Genomic DNA, 19,489 nt, shown 5'->3' on the forward strand with positions numbered 1-19,489 from the left:
CAGCCAGAGGGAATGAGGTTCAGCTCCCAGTCAAGGGCACGTGCACCTCAGTTACAGATTCAATCCCAGTCCTCCCTCTCCCTCCCTCTCCCTCTCTGTCCCTCCCTCTCCCTCCCTCTCCCTCCCTCTCCCTCTCTGTCCCTCCCTCTCCCTCCCTCCCTCCCTCTCCCTCCCTCCCTCTCCCTCTCCCTCCCTCTCCCTCTCCCTCCCTCCCTCCCTCTCCCTCCCTCCCTCTCCCTCTCCCTCCCTCCCTCTCCTTCCCTCCCTCTCCCTCCTTCCCTCTTCCTCTCTCTCTCTCCCTCGCCCCCCTCTTCCCCCCTCCCTTCCACTCTCTCTAAAAGTCAATGGAAAAAATATCTTCAGGTGAGGATTAATAAAATATAAAAATAAATAAACTTAAGAGTAAAAATTTTAAGTCCCTAAAAATGTACAAAGAAATACATATTTAGCCAAAATAGGTTTGGCTCAGTGGATAGAGCATTGGCCTGCGGACTGAAGGGTCTCAGGTTCAATTCCAGTCAAGGGCATGTACCTTTGGTTGTGAGCACATCCCCAGTAGGGGATGTGCAGGAGGCAGCTGATCAATGTTTCTCTCTCATAGATGTTTCTAACTCTCTATCCTCTCCTTTCCTCTCTGTAAAAAAAAAAATAAAAAAATAAATAAATACATATTAAAAAAAATTATTTTAGGAGGTAAATAAGCAAAAACATCTGGAAACCTCTGGTCTAGGAAACAGAGCACTCTGCCCCAATAGAACTGCTCTTGCTCCTGCTATATGCCCTGACAAATTCACTGTCACCTGGTGATTCGGCTATACTGAAAATTCAGATGTACATTACCTCATCACTAATGAGCACATGAATTCCCGTCGGCCCCTGCTTGTAGATCTGGCTGATCTGGCAAGGGGAAATGCTGAAAAGCTGAGCAATTTTTTCTGTCAATTCAACAGCTGTCAGTTCTTCTAGGTAGATGGCATGGTACACTGCAAAAAGGAGAGAGCAAAGGCCGTCAGTACAAAGTTTATCTGTTCCTAAACTTTATCTGCTCTTATCTGTGCCCCTGACTGGTAATCTGATCACTAGGAATGCCCAATTTCTGAAGGGCTCAAAGTCAAATCCTGAGTCTTGGACTCAACCACTTGCTTGAGGCTGAGAGTAAGTTACTTAAGATCCCTAAGCCTCATCTTCCTAACCTAAATGTGGGAGATAACAATAAAATCTACTGCAAAGAGGAGATACTAGTAAAACTTCAAATGTGTAAAAAAAAAAAGTGCTGAGAATAGTGCCTGGGCATATATCAGAAACTCAAGCTATTACCATTAGTTCTAGCAAATTGCTTCTATTATAAATCTGCTATTAGATAAATTCCTATCAAACATGCTTGTACGTAATCTCTTTACCTTTTTTTATTCACATCTTTCCGGGCTTCGTCCCGAATGACCTACCGAAGAAAGTACCATTTGAGTCTCCATCCTCGTGCTTCTGCTGCTGCTGCGGCTGCTGCTGCTGCTGCTGCTGCTGCTGCTCCCTCAACTGCAAGGATTCCTGACAAACATAAATGGTTAGCCTTGGGCGCACCATCCTAGTGAGAGAGAGAAAAAGCTATTAGTCTTCTATTTTTCACAGCAAGCACATTTTAAGGGACAACTTGTGCAGTTATGCTAACACTACAGAGCGTCGGCTGAAAACCGGCAGCCCACGGCTAATGCAGCTCATTTGACCTGTTTTATTAGCTTCTGTGTGTGTTTGTGTGTGGGTGCTCACATTTAACTGAATTCTTTCCAACAGAAGACGCCATATATGCTGAGTGGACAGATTATTATGATCTCTGAACGCATAATATTCTGGTCACTCAGTGTGTATCCTATATAATAAAAGGCTAATATGCAAACTGTCCTCTCAACCAGGAGTTTGACCAGCAGGCAGGCTGGCCAACAGCCCACGTCCCCTCCCCCAGCCAGGCTGGTTGGACCCCACACATACATGAATTCATGCACCCGGCCTATGTATGTATATGAGTAATATGCAAATTGACCATCACTCCAACATACAAGATGGCCACCCTCATGTGGTCATAGATGGCTGCCCTCGTGGGAACACAAGATGGCTGCCATAAGATGGTCAACAGGGGAGGCAGTTGTGGGTGATTAGGCCAGCAGGGGAGGGCAGTTGGGAAGGACCAGGCCTGCAAGGGAGGACAGTTGGGGGTGACGAGGCTTACAGGGGAGGACTGTTGCAGGGGGAGGGACCCAGGCCTGCAGGGGAGGGCAGTTGGGGATGGGACCAGGCCTGCAGGGGAGGACAGTTGGGGATGGGACCAGGCCTGCAAGGAAGGGCAGTTGGGGTAACCAGGCCAGCAGAAGAGGGCAGTTAGGGGCAATCGAGCTGGCAGGGGAGGGCAGTTGGAAGGACCATGCCTGCAAGGGAGGGAAGTTTGGGGGGACCAGGCCTGCAGGGGAGGGCAGTTGGGGGCAACCAGGCCAGCAGGGGAGAGCAGTTAGAGGTGATCAGGCCAGCAGGGGAGGGCAGTTAGGGGCAATCAGGCTGGCAGGGGAGCAGTTAGGCATTGATCAGGCCGACAGGGGAGTGGCTAGGGGTGATCAGGATGGCAGGCAGAAGCAGTTAGGAGCAATCAGGAAGGCAAGCAGGCAAGTAGTTGGGAGCCAGCAGTCCTGGACTGTTGAGAGGGCAGCCGGACATCCCTCAAGGGGTCCCAGAATGAAGAGGGTGCAGGATGAGGTGAGGAACACACCTTCCTCCCCACCCCCATGCACAAATTTTGTGCACCAGGCCTTTAGTATGTGCACACACACTGAGTGGCCAGATTATTATGTGTTCAGAGATAATAATCTGGCCACTCAGTGTAAGCCTCTGAATTTTGGCTTTTCAAAAATCAGATCTGGCAATCCAAAGCCCTCATTCCACAAGACAAGATAACAATCAGCTTTTTTCTTGTATGGGGCATGCATTCTTCTGTACACCCCAGGCTTGACTGTCACTCATTTACATATGGCCTCTGTAGTCACCTGAGTTTTGACCTTTGATGTAGAGGTTAAAAATGCAGATGTTCCTCAGCATATGGTGGGATTATGTCCCAATAAACCCATCATAAATTGAAAATGTCATAACTCAAAAATGCACTTAATACACCTAATCTACCAAAGATCATAGCTTAGCCTAGCCTACCTTAAACATGATCAGAACACTTATAGGAGCCTACAGCAGCGCAAAACTATCTTACTGCCATCACTCAGCATTACAGTACTGCCACGAATTCATGCAGAGGTGGGGTCCCTTGACCTGGCGAGACGGGGCCCATTGGAGCCGGCCGGCCGGCCGGGGAAGGACCAAGGGAGATTAGGTGGCCACAGGAGGTTGGCTGTGGGAGCACACTGACCACCAGGGGGCAGCTCCTGTGTTAAGTATCTGCCCCCTGGTGGTCAGTGCACATCATAGCAACCGGTCAGTCATTTAGTCGACTGGTCATAACAGTTGCTTAGGCCAGCGTTTTTCAACCGCTGTTCCGCGGCACAGATGTTGCCTGGTGTGCCGTAGGTGCAGACAAGACAAGAATTTTATAATTTTTCACTATTTTGTTTACTTAATATTTCATAATAAAGTAATTATAAAGTACTTTCTTTGTGTTTATTTGATTCCTATTCAAGAGAATTACTTTATATATAGTCAATATAGGCACAGAGTTAAATTTTTTAACATTTTCTAATGGTGGTGTGCCTCGTGATTTTTTTCATGAAACAAGTGTGCCTTTGCCCAAAAAAGGTTGAAAAATACTGGCTTAGGCTTTTAGATAGATAGATAGATAGATAGATAGATAGATAGATAGATAGATACTACTATCATTTGTGCCAGGAAAAGATCAAAATTCACAATTCGAAGTACAGTTTCTACTGACTGCATATCACTTCCACACAACCATAAAGTTGAACAATAATAAGTCAAGCCATTTGAATCTATATTCAAAATGTATGAGCCAGACCTGGCCAGTGTTGCTCAGTGGTTAGAGTGTCGCCCTGTGCACTGAAGGGTCTCATGTTCGATTCCCAGTCAAGGACACATACCTAGGTTGCAGGTGCATGTGCAGGAGGCAACCAGTCAATGTGTCTCTCTCATATTGATGTTTTTCTCTCACACACTCTCTTCTCCCTCTCTTCCACTCTCTCTGAAAAGCAATGGAAAAAATGTCCTCAGGTGAGGATTAAAAAAAAATTTTTTTTTAAACACACAAAAACCTAAGTAGCCTAAGCCTTCTTTCTGTTCTTCTTCTTTGGAGAGAGTGGAAGGGAGGGGGAGAGACAGAGAGCAAGAGAAACATGAATGTGAGAGAGACACATCGATTGTTGCCTCCACATGTGGGCAACTGAGGTAGGTGCCAAAACCAGTTAGTGCTATTCTTACTTCTTTGATAACCCTATTCAATTACTTCTTGATTTTATTACCTTATTGCTCCCTATTTCTTTTTTAAAAATTTAATTTAACTTTTTCCATCACTGCTTCCTTTTTTAAAAAACATATATTTTATTGATTTTTCACAGAGAAGGACAGAGAGCTAGAAACATTGATGAGAGAGAAACATCGATCAGCTGTCTCCTGCACACCCCCTACTGGGGATGTGCCCGCAACCAAGATACATGCCCTTGACTGGAATCAAACCCAGGACCTTTCAGTCTGCAAGCCGACACTATATCCATTGAGCCAAACCGGTTTCGGCATGCTTCCTATTTTTTAGTGCTCTTTAGATAATACATGTAAAAATGAAATGTCCATTCTTTTTCTCCAAGTCATTTACTCCTGAATTTCACCTTTCCTTAAAATTTTTCAAGATTATAGCCAACCTGATAACTCTTGTGATGTACAAACACAAATACTACACAATCTGTTTTATTATTTAGTCACTGATTTGGTTTTATGGCATTGACCTGTATGTCTTTTCCATTACTATTACTAGTACCTATTGGAAATTGGAAATCACAAACTGGGTCTATAAGTCACTCTCTGTATTATAAATAATATTTGTAAGAAGACCACTTAAACAATTCCTGTACAAACTTAAGAATGATCTCTTTCCTAGCTAAAACTGAATTCAGAGTCTTAACATCTCTTGTTCCCTCTGCCTAGGAGTCTCTTCCTTCATAGTTTTCTCATAACAGTTTAAATAATCCCTCCTTCTATCCAAGTACTAACCAGGCCTGACCTGCTTAGCTTCCAAAATCAGGGAGGTGTGGCCGTAGATGATAAATAATCCCTCCTCAGATCTTCTCTAACCAAATGCTGCACTCTGTAGGTCACAACCTTGTTTTTGTTTGTTTTACTTCAAAGTACTATCACTAACCAAAGTACTGTTTATAGCTTTAACTCTCTTTCCATTAGAAAGTAGTATCCATGTTTATTTTGCTCACCAATATATTCCCAGAGGCCAATGGCTCATAATAAGGACAATGAATATTTACTGAATGAAAAAACTACTGAAAATAAAAAATGGGCTATCATGAGGAATTCCTTGAGTCAAGTGTAAGAAAGTATATTTTTCATCTTTGTTTATTTGGTACATACTTAGCATTCAAATAGAATGTTTTGACAAGATGGATTTAGCTGTGCAACAGAAATTGTGAAGAATCCCTGAATCCAAATCCATTTGAAATCCAACCTCACTGATACTTTAACACTAAACATTAATCACATACCGGCCTTTTAACGCATTAAAAAGTCTGATTCCATCTGCAGGGCCACAGATTTGGATCACATCATCTCTAGTTAGTTTCAATAAATCTGCCCCTGAAATAAACATAAGAAAATGGGTGATAGAGGCAAAGATTTTCTTTGTTAATGACTATTAAAATGGGCTCAGTTACAAGGACACCTCATTACTACTATGTTATAATCCATAATCTTTTGCATGATATTAGGACTAGTAATAATTAATGTCGTTTTCTAATACTTTCTAAATCGAATTTATTTAAACAATACAACAAAATTTAATCAACGATATAGTTGCCGTTGTTTTCTACTACTTGTGCCCAACGCTCAGGAAGCATTTTAATCCCTCTGTTGTAAAATTCTTGTGATTTTGCTGCAAAAAATTCGGTCAATGCATTTTTGAGGCATTCTTCATTATTAAATTTTTTTCCAAGAAGAAGTTTTGCAAAGAACGAAACAAATGGTAATCGGAAGGGGCAATATCAGGAGAATATGCAGGTTGAGGGAGAACTTCCCATTCCAACTGGCGCAGTTTTTCAGCAGTGATTCTTGCAGTATGCGGTCGTGCGTTATCGTGGTGAAGAATTACATCCTTCCGATTAATCAGCGCAGGTTCTTTTTCTTTTAAAGCTTGGGCTAACCTTTCCAATTGGGCACTATACACTGCACTTGTAATGGTTTGGGTAGATGGTAAAAGTTCATAATGAAGAATCCCTTTAAAATTCCACCAAACACACAACATCACTTTTTTCGCATGCAAGTCAGGTTTTGGCGTGGGCTGCGGAGCCTCATTTTTGTCCAACCATTGAGGCCGCCTTTTCAAATTAACATACAGCACCCATTCTTCATCTCCGGTAACAATTTGCTCTAAAAACGGCAAACGGTTTTGACGAGAGAGGAGCGAACTGCAAATTGTGACTCTTTGATTACAGTTGTTGCCGGTCAACTCATGAGGAACCCATTTTCCAAACTTTTGGACTTTGCCAAGTGCACGCAATTGATTGGAAATTGTTTTTTGTGAACAATTTAAAGTTGTCGCAAGCTCTTGTTGGGTAATTTGAGGATTTTGCACCAAAAGAGTTTGAAGAGCTTCTTGATCAAAATTGGACACACGGCCTCGACCACTCTTGTCATCTAACGAAAAATTTCCCTCGCGAAATTTCTCAAACCAACGCTGGCATTTTCTGGCGCTAACTGCATCTTGACCAAGAGCACTACAGATGTTTTTGCAGCCTCACTTGCTTTTCTTCCTAATTGGAACTCGTAAAGCATGCAGTGCCGAATATGCTCTTCATCCGCCATCTTCTTAGCCCTAGTTTTGCAACAAAAACCAAACCAAACACAAACTTTTTCAAGCAAAACTTGTTAATTGCCCTTCACACGTTCTGTAGATACCACGTGTTTGAAGGTTATGTCAATACAAGTCAACGCCAAGCAAGATTTTAAACGAATGTTTAAAAACGACATTAATTATTACTAGACCCGATATGTAAGGCCCTCCATGACCTGGCTCCTGCTTCATCTTCCACCTCAATTCCCACCCAATTACTTCTCCATTTAACCCTATGTTTTCATCCAATGATGATGTCTAATGAGAAGTTGCTCCTCCTGCCGGAATTAACCTCCCACTGTCTGACCAACAGATTCCTCCTCATTCTTCATGCATCACACATGTTCCTAACCCAGACCCTTCTCTAAATTCCTAACTTTGTATCTACTACATCATAACTACTTGTTTACCCTTTTTTTGGGGGGGAGGGGGGTGGTATTTTGATTTGATTTTTTTTGATACTAGATAATGAATGATCAGGAAATATGTATGTCTTATCCATCTGTGTATTCCTACCATACCTGGTAACCGAAGGTATTAAATAAAAGTGGAATATGCAAATAAAATACAATATAATGATATCAAGAGGAAATTTCAGACTACCTCGAAATGTTCCTTGATAAAATACTATGTGAAGTGTTGTAAAGAATAAATATTTTAAAATTAAAGTGAGTTTAAACTAAGAGATCTTTTTTTTTTAAATATTTCACACACGCGCGCGCGCACACACTGACACACACACACACACCCCCCCTCACATGGATATCCAATGCTGGAGAAAACAAAGGACAAGCAAATTTAACCTGAGAAGTTTGTAAAAAGCCTTGTGAATGTAGAAAACCGGTTTCGATGCAACCATTGCTGAGCTTCCTGAGGTGTGGTTGTTGGCAAGAGGTTCTGAAAGAGAGAAAGCAATTTTTTTGGTAACTACCGTATTTTTCGGACCATAAGACGCACTTTTTTCCCCTGCGTCTTATGGTCCAAATATAGCCTACACATATACTTAAAAAAAAAAGTTTTTTTACTTGCCCGGCTCTGTGTGGTCTCTGTGTGCTTGCCCGGCTCTAAAATGGTTCTAAATGCTGCTGTTTACTTTACAGGGTTGATTACATGTGTTTATGACTGTGATGTTGGGTTTTAATGCACATAAAATATTTTAGGACACTATTTGTTTCAGAATCTTTTTTTCTTCATTTCCCTTCTCTAAAAACTGGTGCGTCTTATGGTCCGGAGCGTCTTATGGTCCGAAAAATACGGTAAATAGAGTGAATTAAAAAAAGGTAAATATTATTAGGTAACACATAGCCAAACACACCCACACTCAAATAGGCCTACTTTGCTTGGAAGTTGTTTATACATCAGTCTTCTTTCTCTAACCATACAAGATACCCTTGGAATTCCATCCTTATCTTCCCTACTAGATTGTAAATTCCTTAAATATTGTACAAGGGTCCTGCATTACTTGTTTTATATCTCCAGTCCCTAGCATAGTATTTGTTCATAGTCAAAATTCAATAAATGTTTGTTTAATGAATGAATGAATACTCCTTACAAGTTGGACACTTCTACTGAACTACACAGTCATCAGAACATTATCAGTCATTCAAACAGCTGATATTTAACTTTGGACTTACATCTGTGACTGGAGGGGGCGGCTCTGGCTGGTGGTTTGGTGAACCATTTCTAAAGAAACATAATGGAAGGATGAGTCCATGACACATACTAAGGTTCATAATCATTCTTTACCTCTTAAATCCAATATAATAATTAAAATTGCTTATAAGTAGGCTGAATAATCCATGTGAATAATAAGAGATTTTTCTTTCCTAAAAAGTATTTTCTTCTTTTTCTTTTGGCCTTAACTATAAAATCCAAATTCAGTCTTCAAATTTAGTAACTTATCTCAAGGCCCCAGTTCACTATTCTTTCTACAACACCTACCTATTTTTATTCTTAACTGATACATGTTGAATATTTAAGCCACCTGAATTAAATATTTCAGAATTAGGTTGAACACAAAGCCTAAAGAAATTAAAAACAAACATTACAACCAAGCAATATAATCACAAATTTCATAGCTTATTTGAAATTTCAATATGGCCCAGGTGGAATATGTGCTAATAGGGTGAAAAGACACTCTTTAGTTATCATGTTCAACCTTCTTCCCCTGATTAGCAACGATTCATGATAATTAGGTGTTAGGATCATTCTTAATAAGTAACAAAAAAGATATTAATGTTTGTACAACTGTGTTTCAATTCCGATGACCCATCTCTGGTGAGAGTATGATCAGGAAGTGAAACAATAAAAAAAAGCAGTTCTAAGGAGAAGTGAAAAGCCCAGAAAATCAGTCCCTGTCTCACTAAAAATCCACCATAAAAGTGATTTCCTAATGGGAGGAAAAAAGAAGAGAAAGGAGTATATAAAACTCTTTCGGTCTCTTACCAGCAACACTCTGGCTGATGATCAAAACTGTCTGAAACAATTTGAGCTTGCCATAGCAACAAAGTCTAACCTACTCCAGTGCACTCTCCTCTGTGAGACAGGCCTTACAAAGACACAGACAGTGTTAAAAAACAAAATACCTCCCGTGTCTTTGACGGTAATCCAAACCTCAGTTACTATGTAAGTCCATCAAAGCCTGACCAAATAGAAGTACTGATTGATTTAGAAAGATATTGTCTACAGAAAGATAATAAAAAATACACATTTAGGACAAACACGAGTCAATTTCATTTCCCAGACTTACCCTTCCCCAAGGGAAAAACTGCTGTGCGAACTGTTGAAGCCAGGGGACGGGGAGTTATTGACATATGTGATTTCGGGCCATGGAGAACACTACAACAAAGGAAAGCTTAGATACTAAAAAGTATAATTGACCCGAGTGTTCCACCAAAACATGTTTACTTCAATGGCACATCTTGATTAGCAAAAGCACATTTTAATTCTTCAGAGCCCCCCATAATTAAGAGGCCAAATAAAATTTGAACAAGTGGAAAACAATTTTTAAAAATCGAGATATAACATTATATTAGTTTAGGTAAATCACAAGATAATGATTTGATATATGTAATTGATTGGATTTTTTTTCTTGAGTAAAAAGCATTGTCCTAGCTGGCGTGGCTCAGTGGATTGAGTGTCAGCCTACAGACTTAAGAGTCTCGGGTTCGTTTCTGGCCAAGGGCGCACGCCTGGTCTGCAGCTCAGTCCCCAGTGGGGGGTGTGCAGGAGGCAGCCGATCAGTGATCCTCTCTCATCATTGGTGTTTCTATCTTTCTCTCCTTCTCTCTTCCTGTCTGAAATCAATAAAGAAATATTTTTTTAAAAAGAGTAAAAAGTATTGATTAAAATTGTCACCAAAAGAAATCCTTTTACCTCTGTAAGTATAGTGGTCTCATAGGAAGGTTGATATTTTTCCTTTTCATGAGGTGTTCGTTTCTCCATTTTCTCTCTATCTGTTTTTTGCTTTCTGTCTGCACCTTTGGGCTGAAATGAGAAATACTTTGTTTTAAACTCACCCTCAACCCAACAGTATTATTTCTAAAAATGTAAACAGTCACAAATAAAACAAAGATATATTGTAATGACATAAAGACAAAATGCATCATTGCATATAAATCTGAAAATAGGAAAAGTAAGTGTTTGAGGAAGTTAAAAAAGAATAGGAGATTTATAACTATGGACATGGAAAGATCTCAAAAGCACACAGTAACTGAAAAAAAGCAAGCCTCAAACAGTTCATACCATATAATCCCTTTTATGTTTGAAAGAAAAGAAATATGTGTATACATATGAACATGTGTATGTAAAAGCACAGAAGGTAAGAGAAGGATATATACACACCAAATTAAAACAGTGGGGACCTGTGGGGAGAGGTTGGAGAGTCAGGGTAAGAGTGATAAAGGGAAACAGTGTTGTGCTCGGAATACCTTTGTATTAATGAATCTTTTTAAATGAGAACATATTTATCCACATGATAAAGACCAAAATAAGGAAAGAAGATCAAGTATAAATATAAGCAAAACTGTCAACTTTTCATAATTTTTGTGAGCTTTTTAAAGAGCTTATCACTTTAACAGGCTTTAAGAGCATTCAATGAAAAACCATGCGTTTTCATAGTTTTATATTTGAAAAAACAACAACACAAACACAAAAAAAACCCCAACAAGCTGGCTTTCTGACTTGGTGACTAAATGTTACAACTGAAAGTCGAGGCAAGTACTAGCTCCCAGGGCCACGATGCGCAGGCACCTTGAAGACTTTGATCTGGCAGCTGGCTGAGTGCAAGTGCTCCGTATAGTCCCCGTTCTCATTCTCCTTGAAGGTATCGATTTGTACTCGGAAGGGCACACCCTTTTCCCCACCATGTTTCCTCATGGTGAATTCTGTGCTAATACAGTGCACCTGAAGAGAAGACAATGTCCAGGTTTCAGTACTGCTAGCCAGACAAACCAGTCAACAACGTTTTTGAGCAACTACTAATAGCAAAACTTTTCAAAAGCATTGTGAACAACTACAAAAACAACTTTTACTCTTTTTATCTTGATGAATTTATACCTGCTGTGCCAGTATAATGTGGACGGTATCCACAAATTACCTGAAAGATGGGGGAAATATGTAGCTAGCGATAGACATTACTTTGAATAAAGCACTTTTGATGTTTCTCTTGAAATTATCATGTTTTCTTTTATTACAATATCTGCATTATTAACTGGTACACCTGGTATTCTAATGATGGAAATAAGGAAAACTTAAATGATTTACAAATGCAAACAAAATAGATCTAATGTTGCCCTAGCCAGTTTGGCTCAGTGGAGAGAGTGTTGGACTGCTGACCAAAGGGCCCCGTGTTCAATTCCGGTCAAGGGCGCACACCTTGGTTGCAGGCTCCTCCCTGTCGGGCCCTGGTCAAGGCCCCTGCAGGAGGCAACCAATCGATGTGTTTCTCTCACATCAATGTTTCTTTCTGTCTTCCCTCTCTTTCCCACTCTCCCTAAAAATCAATGGAAAATATTCTTGGGTGAGGATTAACAACAACAACAATAGATCTAATGCTAACAAAAGCTACTGTGAGGAATCAAATTGATTAACTGCTTCAGAGAATATAGAGTTAACATAAAAGAGAAATGATTTCTTTTAGTAAAAGTTTCCTGGACTTTTAGATAAGATTTTAGCAAGTGGAGGCACCACCTACTAGTATGTTGGGAAAACAGTATATATGAAAGCTGGCAATAGGAGGAAAACAGTTTGCCTGGCTTCTGCATAAAGTCTAAGACCTAGGTGAATCTGAACAGTAAAACTCTGACTGAACAAATACTAGCCTGGATAAGTTATTAACTTCCCTAAGTGTCAAGGACTAGTCCTACTCCACAGGATTATTGTTGAAAATCTTAGATAAAATTATGCATACAAAGTGTTAACATGGGAACCATTTAAACTATTAGCTATCATAATGACAAATAAAAATTTTCAAGGAATCTATCCAAAGGTGATAATCATATGTGCAAATCAAGTTTTACGTATAAAAATGTTCAAAATAACCTTATGGATAATAGTGAAAAATTAGGATAATCTCAATGTTAAATAATCATTAGATAAGTTATGGTACACCTAGAATAAAATACAGGGTGGGGCAAAAGTAGGCTTACAGTTGTGAGTATGCAAAAAACACAAAGTGTATTCTTATTTATTAATTGTTGTATTATTTTCCAAAGGAACAGCTTTAAACCTACTTTTTGACCTACCTTGAATTATGTAAGCATTTTGGGGAGGAACAATACATAAATTGGGGAAATCAGAAGAGCAATTAAGAAACTGCTCATTGCTTTCAGGAACATGTTGGGGAGTCTGCACTTGAGAGTCATACTGGAGCCCTGTAAAGATTACCAACTCAATCTGCTTTATTCTTTAAGAAACAAATTTGGAGAAAGAGCTGCTCTCCGTAACTGGAACCCCCTGCAATGCCTTACCTGAATAAACACAGACGTCCTCTTTGCAGGGTCCCACAGGAACTCCACGGTGTTCAGTTGGTTTGGATTAGCCCTGGGATCGATTATACCCACGGACATCGGGACATCTGAGAAACAAATGGTATTCATTGAACAATTCTGAGTGCTACTGGGTTTAAGTAAGAAAGCACTGATTCTTATACAGGTATTGTTGGCCTTTAGTTACCAAGATTTTTATGTAAACCTCTTTTTGCCAGTGAAAGAGGTCTGAATAGAGCTAACGTTAATCTAAACACTCTGCTTCTTTAAAAGTTTAATTCTACTTAAAAATAAATTTAGTTTACACACTAGCTCTAGTGTCATGAAAATTGTAACATAATCTGCTTCACTTAGTTTTTAGATTAGTGTTACTGCTAGAAGTACACTAAGAGTATTGCTATAGAAGGATAAAGGAGAATGCCTGAATAAAGGCGTAAAGTACTGTATCACAGATAGAAGTGGGAAAGTCATCAAATAATCCTATAGCAGAGTGACACATCTTATACTCAAGAGAAAAGCAAAAATGAATGGGCTTTAGTAGAACTTTGCATTCCATTCCATATAGCACAAACTCAAATACCATTCCCTGACTTCTGTTATTATTCAAACTAAGAGATAAGGCCAAGCCGACATTATTATAACTGTGCTCTAACTATACTGTTTTAGTATCAATGATTTAAACAAGAAAGCGTTAAGTGGATCCCACTCCATAGTGTTGGTTGTGTTGGATTCATTCTACAGCCAATTTCATTATAGGATATCTGTACGAGAACCAGTGCTTTCTCAGGCAAACATAGCAGTACTCAGATTTAACTATTTACCAATAGGAGATAGTAACTAATAAGAGATCAAAGACACAGATGCTGGGATTCAAAGTACGTTTGTGAAGAGAGCCTGTGCATATTTGTAAAGATCTTTCCCTTTTGTGCCATGGTTTAAGAAAAACAAATTCTACTCTGTAGAAAAACTTGAACTGCAAGCCAAGAGACATATATTCTAATCCTAGGCCTCTTAATTAAGGTAAGACAAAGTACTAATCTAGCTCTCAGGTATTAGTAAAATAAAAGAACTTAGAGGAATTTAGAGCCAAAACCTGCCTACCCCCTTTTTTTTAATATATATATTTTATTGATTTTAGAGAGGAAGGGAGAGGGAGAGAGAGATAGAAACATCAATGATGACAGAGAATCATTGACTGGCTGCCTCCTGCATACCCCTCACCGGGGATGGAGCCCGCAACCCAGGCACGTGCCCTTGGCTGAATTCGAACCTGGGACCCTTCAGTCCGCAGGCTGACGCTCTATCCACTGAGCCAAACCAGCTAGGGCCCTTTTATACACTACTCAAAACAAAATATCAGACCTGAAATAGCCAAGACAATCTTGAAAAGTAACAAAATTGGAGGTCTCATACTTTTTTATTTCAAAACTTCCTACATGCTCTGGCCGGGTAGCTCAGTTGGTTAGAGCTTCGTCCCAATACACAAAGACTGCAGGTTTGATCCCCGGTCAGGGCACATACAGGAATCAACCAATAAATGCATAAATAAATGGAACAACAAATCAATGTTTCTCTCTCCTTTCCTCTATCCCTATAAAAATTAAAGGAAAAAAAAAAAAGACTTACTATGAAGTTACAATTATTAAAAATGGTGTGAGCCCTAGACAGTTTGACTCAGTGGAGAGAGCACTGCAGCAGATGAAAGAGTCCTGGGTTTGATTCTGGTCAAGGGCACATTCTTAGATTGCGGGCTCCATCCCAGTCCTGGTTGGGGTGCATACAAGAGGCAACCAAGAGATGTGTCTCTTCACATTAATGTTTCCCTCTCTCTATGTCTCTCCGCCTTTCTTATATTCTCTAAAAATCAGTGGGAAAAGTATCCTTGGGTGAGGATTAAACAAACAAACAAACAAAAAACTGGTGTGGCCAAAGCCGGTTTGGCTCAGTGGTAGAGCATCGGTCTGCAGACTGAGGGGTCCCACGTTCGATTCTGGTCAAGGGTATGTACCTTGGTTGCGGGCACATCCCCGGTAGGGGGTGTGCAAGAGACAGCTGGTCGATGTTTCTCTTTCATCGACGTTTCTATCTCTCTACCTATCTCCTTTCCTCTCCGTAAAAAATCAATAAAATATAATAAAACAAAACAAAACATAACAAAAAACAACTGGTGTGATATAGGCATAAAGCTGAATATATGGACAAATGGGACAGAACAGAGAGTTCAGAAACAAACCTTCATATATATGGCAAAATGATTTTAGACAAGGGTGATAAGGCCATTCAATGGTAAAGGATATCAACAAATGGCGTTGGAAAAACTGGAAATCCACATGTAAGGAATGAAAGTGGTCTCTTACTTTATACCATATACGAAAATTAACTTAAAAAATCAATCTACAGCCGAGACCAGTTTGGCTCAATGGATAGAGCATTGGCTTGGGGACTGTAGGGTCCCGGGTTCGATTCCGGTCAAGGGCATGTACCTTGGTTGCGGGCATATCCCCAGTAGGGGTGTGCAGGAGGCAGCTGGTCGATGACTCCCTCTCATCGATGTTTCTAACTCTATCTCTCTCCCTTACTCTCTGTACAAAATCAATAAAATATATTTTTTTTTAAAATCGATCTACACTGCCCTGTCAGGGTAGGGCAGTTGGTTGGAGCATCATCCCGAAATACCCAAGTTGAGAGTTCAATCTCTAGTCAGGACACATACAGGAAAGCAATCAATGAAGTATAAATAAATAAAACAATAGTTGATGTTTCTTTTTCTCTCTTAAAAACAAGAATTTCCTTCCTTAAAAAGAAATATCTACACCTAAACCTAAAACTCTTAGAAAAATTTCATGATACTGGATTTTCCAATGATTTCTTAGATATAACACCAAAAGCACAGAAACACACACACACACACACACACACACACAAGATATAGTGGACTATATTAAAATTTAAAACTTTTGTCCATCAAAGGACACTATCAACAGTGAAAAGACAACCTACACAGAATGGGAGAAAATATTGTAACTCATATATCTGATGTGGGTTTAACATTCAGAATATATACAGAACTCCTACAACTCCACAACAAAACCACCAGACTCAAAAATGGGCAAAGGTGTCCAGGGTGGGAATGGCTAGTGGTGTTGAAGGGGTGGGGTGGGGGGTGTCAATTGGGGGAAAAGGTGACATATGTAAAACTTTAGAAAATAAAGAAAATTTTTTTTAAATGGGCAAAGGATTTGAATACACATTTCTCCAAAGATATACAAATGTACATGAAAACACCACTAATCATTAGAGAAATATAAATCAAAATCACAATAAGATACCACTTCATATCTATTGGAATAGCTAATATTAAAAAATAGAAGTGTAGGTAAGGAGATAATTAGAACCTTGTGTAATTATGATAGGAATGTAACATGTATTTAGCCTCTGTGGAAAACCGTAGGGTGGTTACTCAAAAACTTTTAAATGGAATTATCATATAATATAGCAATTCCACTTCTGAGTATACACCCAAAAGAACTGAAAGCAGAGAATGAAATAAGTATTTGCACACCCAGGTTCACAGAAGCATTATTCATTCACAATAGGCAAAAGGTAGAATCAACCCAAGCATCCACTGAGGGGTGAATGAATAAACAAAATGTGCTATCTATATACAATGAAAAATTATCTATAGCAATAAAAGTGTAATATGCTAATTAGGCCTGATGACCTTCTGGACAAAGCCCTGCAAGGAAAGCCTGGGTCCCGGGTGCCTGCCAGCGGACAGAGGGCAGTTAGTGTCGCAGCTGTGGGAAGGAAGCCTATTCTTGCATGAATTTAGTGCACTGGGCCTCAAGTGCAATCATAAAAAGGAAGGAAATTCTGAAACATCCTACTACATAAAGTAACCTTGATGATTATGCTAAGTGTAATAAGCAAATCACAAAAAGATAAATACTGGATAATTTTATGTATTAAAAATAATTAAAATTTTATGTTATGTATATTTTACCACAACTAAATTAAAAAGAAATGAAAACAACAAAAAACCACCCTGAAGTAATGAATGATTGTTCTGGAACTGAAGTGTCTCCACTTTCTAAATTTTGGTATCATCATACTAATAAGTTTTTATACTTAATAACCACTTCCAAGTACATGCTAATTGAGCCCCTGAAGCATTTTGAATCAAAGTAAACTCAAGAACACCAATTCTCAGGCCATAGATTACAGGTGTTTCCTGGGAACAGATTCTCTTAACTCACCAATGTCAAGAATCCTATCTCCAGGTCGGTTCCACCTCCAGCCCTCCAGCTGCTGGTGTTCAGTGTATTGTAACCGTCTGTCATGGAACACTACACGGAATATACTCTAAAAGGAAGCAACAAAATCAAATGATAATGGGATTCCTTTAAAATAATGCTGACAAACAAAACATTGCAGAAGTCAGTCACCCCCAGTTGGTTTTTAGATACAAGCTAAAATTGTTTTTCTTAAGACTTATTTCACTCTAAGACCCACACCATACCAAGCTCTAATTCAAGGTAAACTTTATAATTGCTCAGATATAATCTTTACAATGAACCAGTGCCATAATCAGTTCTGATAGTAACTAAGCATAAAGGACTCATATCAGTAGCATTTCTACATGCCCTTACTGCAATCATGTAATATTCGGCTTGGCACTTCAGATGTATATAAAAAACGCACCAAGCGGGTGTGGCCAGGCCCGGAGCAGCGGCTGCCAGGCTGGGAGCAGCCAGGCCCGAAGCAGCCAGGTCGGGTGCGACCAGGCCCGGAGCAGCGGCTGCCAGGCTGGGAGCGGCCAGGCCCAGAGCTGCCGGGTCGGGTACGGCCAGGCCTGGAGCAGCAGCTGCCAGGCTGGGAGCGGCCAGGCCCGGAACAGCTTGCTCCTCGCCTGCCCCCGCCCCAAGGCTGCCTCTCAGACATGGCTGGAAACTTCTGCGGGAACTTGAGGGTCTGCCGAATCAAGTGATGAAGGCTTAGATCTGGATATGTTGAGTTAGTATAGCGCTGGGGTGTTGATCTGTGAGTGCCTTGGGTGGGGCCTGGATGAGGCTGGTTGACCTATTTGGAAATGTCTTTTGTGTGAAGTGTATCTTTGGGCATGTGGAGGTATTATTGATATGAGAAAATGCTAAGTAATTGATTTACTATCTGAAAAGGGATTTACTATCGGGGAAAGGGAGGGAGGAAGAGACTGAACATAAACTGTGCACCTATGGATGAGGACAATGGGGGAGGGGAAGGGGGCGGAGGGTGGGGTGGGAACCTGGTGGAGGGGGGAAGAAATGAGGAACCTTTGTAATAATATGAACAATAAAGATTGATTAAAAAACAAAAAAACAACAAAAAAAAAAACACCAAGGCCCTTGCTTGCTAACCCGCCATATAGACTGTAATCACAGAGCAGGTAGCAGCTATTTCCATCCACTTTACTTTTATTACTCTTACTTTTCGGAGGTGCCTATTAATATCTTTCTTATCATCTTTCACAGCTGCTGCCCAAACTCCTCTGTCCCAACTGTACTGTGAATTCATTACCATCCGTCTAGACTAGGGGTGTCGAACTCAATCAGAGAAGGGGCCAAAATCTAAAATCCAGCCTAAATCGCGGGCCGAATGGTTTACTGAACAGTCATAAACTGTCATTGTGATGGAAACGCAGCGGAGTGCAGTGATGACAGCGCGGTGCGGGCCACATTGCAAGGCCTGGCGGGACGGATTTGGCCCGCGGGCCTTGTGTTTGACACATGTGGTCTAGACAAAGAAAACCGCTATTCGTCAACTAGCTTCTGTTTTCCTTGGAAAAAGACAAAGTATCCAAAGAGACAGGGGAACTCCTCCCTAGGATGTTACTTATCACGAAACTCTCCTGACATAGAGTAGTAAGCCTTCTGCTCCTGCAGCTCTGAAAAACCCATGTGAATAGAGGGGCTCACTTGGATCCCACATTCTGCCAGCAAACTGTAGCAGGTAAGATATCAGCAAGCCTTTTATGGAAGCAAAATAATATTACAAAGAGTCAATAAAAAGAATGTTTTTCATTTTCTTTTACCTTCACCAACTTGCCGTTAATTTCTGGAAGTTCTCCAAGTTTCCTGTTGTCTAGCATGCGGATTTCATAAGACTGTCCTGGGAGAAAAAGTAACTACGTATTACAGTCATCGTAATTAACTTTGCAAAATTCAGACAGAACAAACTCAGTTGAGGGGCGAGTTTCCCTCTGGTTCACGGTGGCAGCAGCGAGTTGAGTTTTAGGAGAGCAGTGTTCTCTGAAGAGTCTACTGTATGGGGCCACCACACTTCGTTGGATGGGCTGAAGGACGTGAGTCCTGGGGATGGGGAAAACTGTCAGAAACATCCAGGCGTCCAGACTCAGGCAGGAGGCTCAGGGAAGAAGTGGGTGCTTGATGGGTGCTCGGTGGACCTGGGCACCCAAGAG

At 40.4% G+C, this 19,489-nt stretch overlaps 1 protein-coding gene and 1 non-coding gene across 6 annotated transcripts in view; one reads left to right on the plus strand and one right to left on the minus strand.

Moving 5' to 3' along the window:
- TFCP2 (transcription factor CP2) overlaps window positions 1-19,489 on the minus strand; it is a 45,435-nt gene that overhangs the window by 3,870 nt on the left and 22,076 nt on the right. For 2 of the 5 annotated variants that reach the window (XM_036457890.2, XM_036457889.2), the window contains exons 3-13: window positions 19,103-19,179; window positions 17,289-17,394; window positions 13,015-13,121; window positions 11,297-11,449; window positions 10,421-10,531; window positions 9,795-9,883; window positions 8,680-8,728; window positions 7,849-7,942; window positions 5,703-5,793; window positions 1,446-1,582; window positions 841-983 (exon numbers count right to left, since the gene is read on the minus strand). In XM_036457890.2, the coding sequence (XP_036313783.1) occupies window positions 841-983; window positions 1,446-1,582; window positions 5,703-5,793; window positions 7,849-7,942; window positions 8,680-8,728; window positions 9,795-9,883; window positions 10,421-10,531; window positions 11,297-11,449; window positions 13,015-13,121; window positions 17,289-17,394; window positions 19,103-19,179 (1,157 nt within the window). Of the gene's footprint in view, window positions 1-840; window positions 984-1,400; window positions 1,583-5,702; window positions 5,794-7,848; window positions 7,943-8,679; window positions 8,729-9,794; window positions 9,884-10,420; window positions 10,532-11,296; window positions 11,450-13,014; window positions 13,122-17,288; window positions 17,395-19,102; window positions 19,180-19,489 lie in introns of those variants that run through there. The other 3 variants (XM_036457891.2, XM_036457893.2, XM_036457892.2) reach the window with 3 other exon arrangements.
- Window positions 9,491-9,613, plus strand: LOC118731054. Its single transcript, XR_004991755.1, has one exon. It is a non-coding gene; the product is annotated as a small nucleolar RNA SNORA28 (small nucleolar RNA).

This window comes from Pipistrellus kuhlii, unplaced genomic scaffold, assembly GCF_014108245.1.
Source record: "Pipistrellus kuhlii isolate mPipKuh1 unplaced genomic scaffold, mPipKuh1.p scaffold_m20_p_3, whole genome shotgun sequence".
In the NCBI taxonomy this organism is placed as follows: Eukaryota; Metazoa; Chordata; class Mammalia; order Chiroptera; family Vespertilionidae; genus Pipistrellus; species Pipistrellus kuhlii.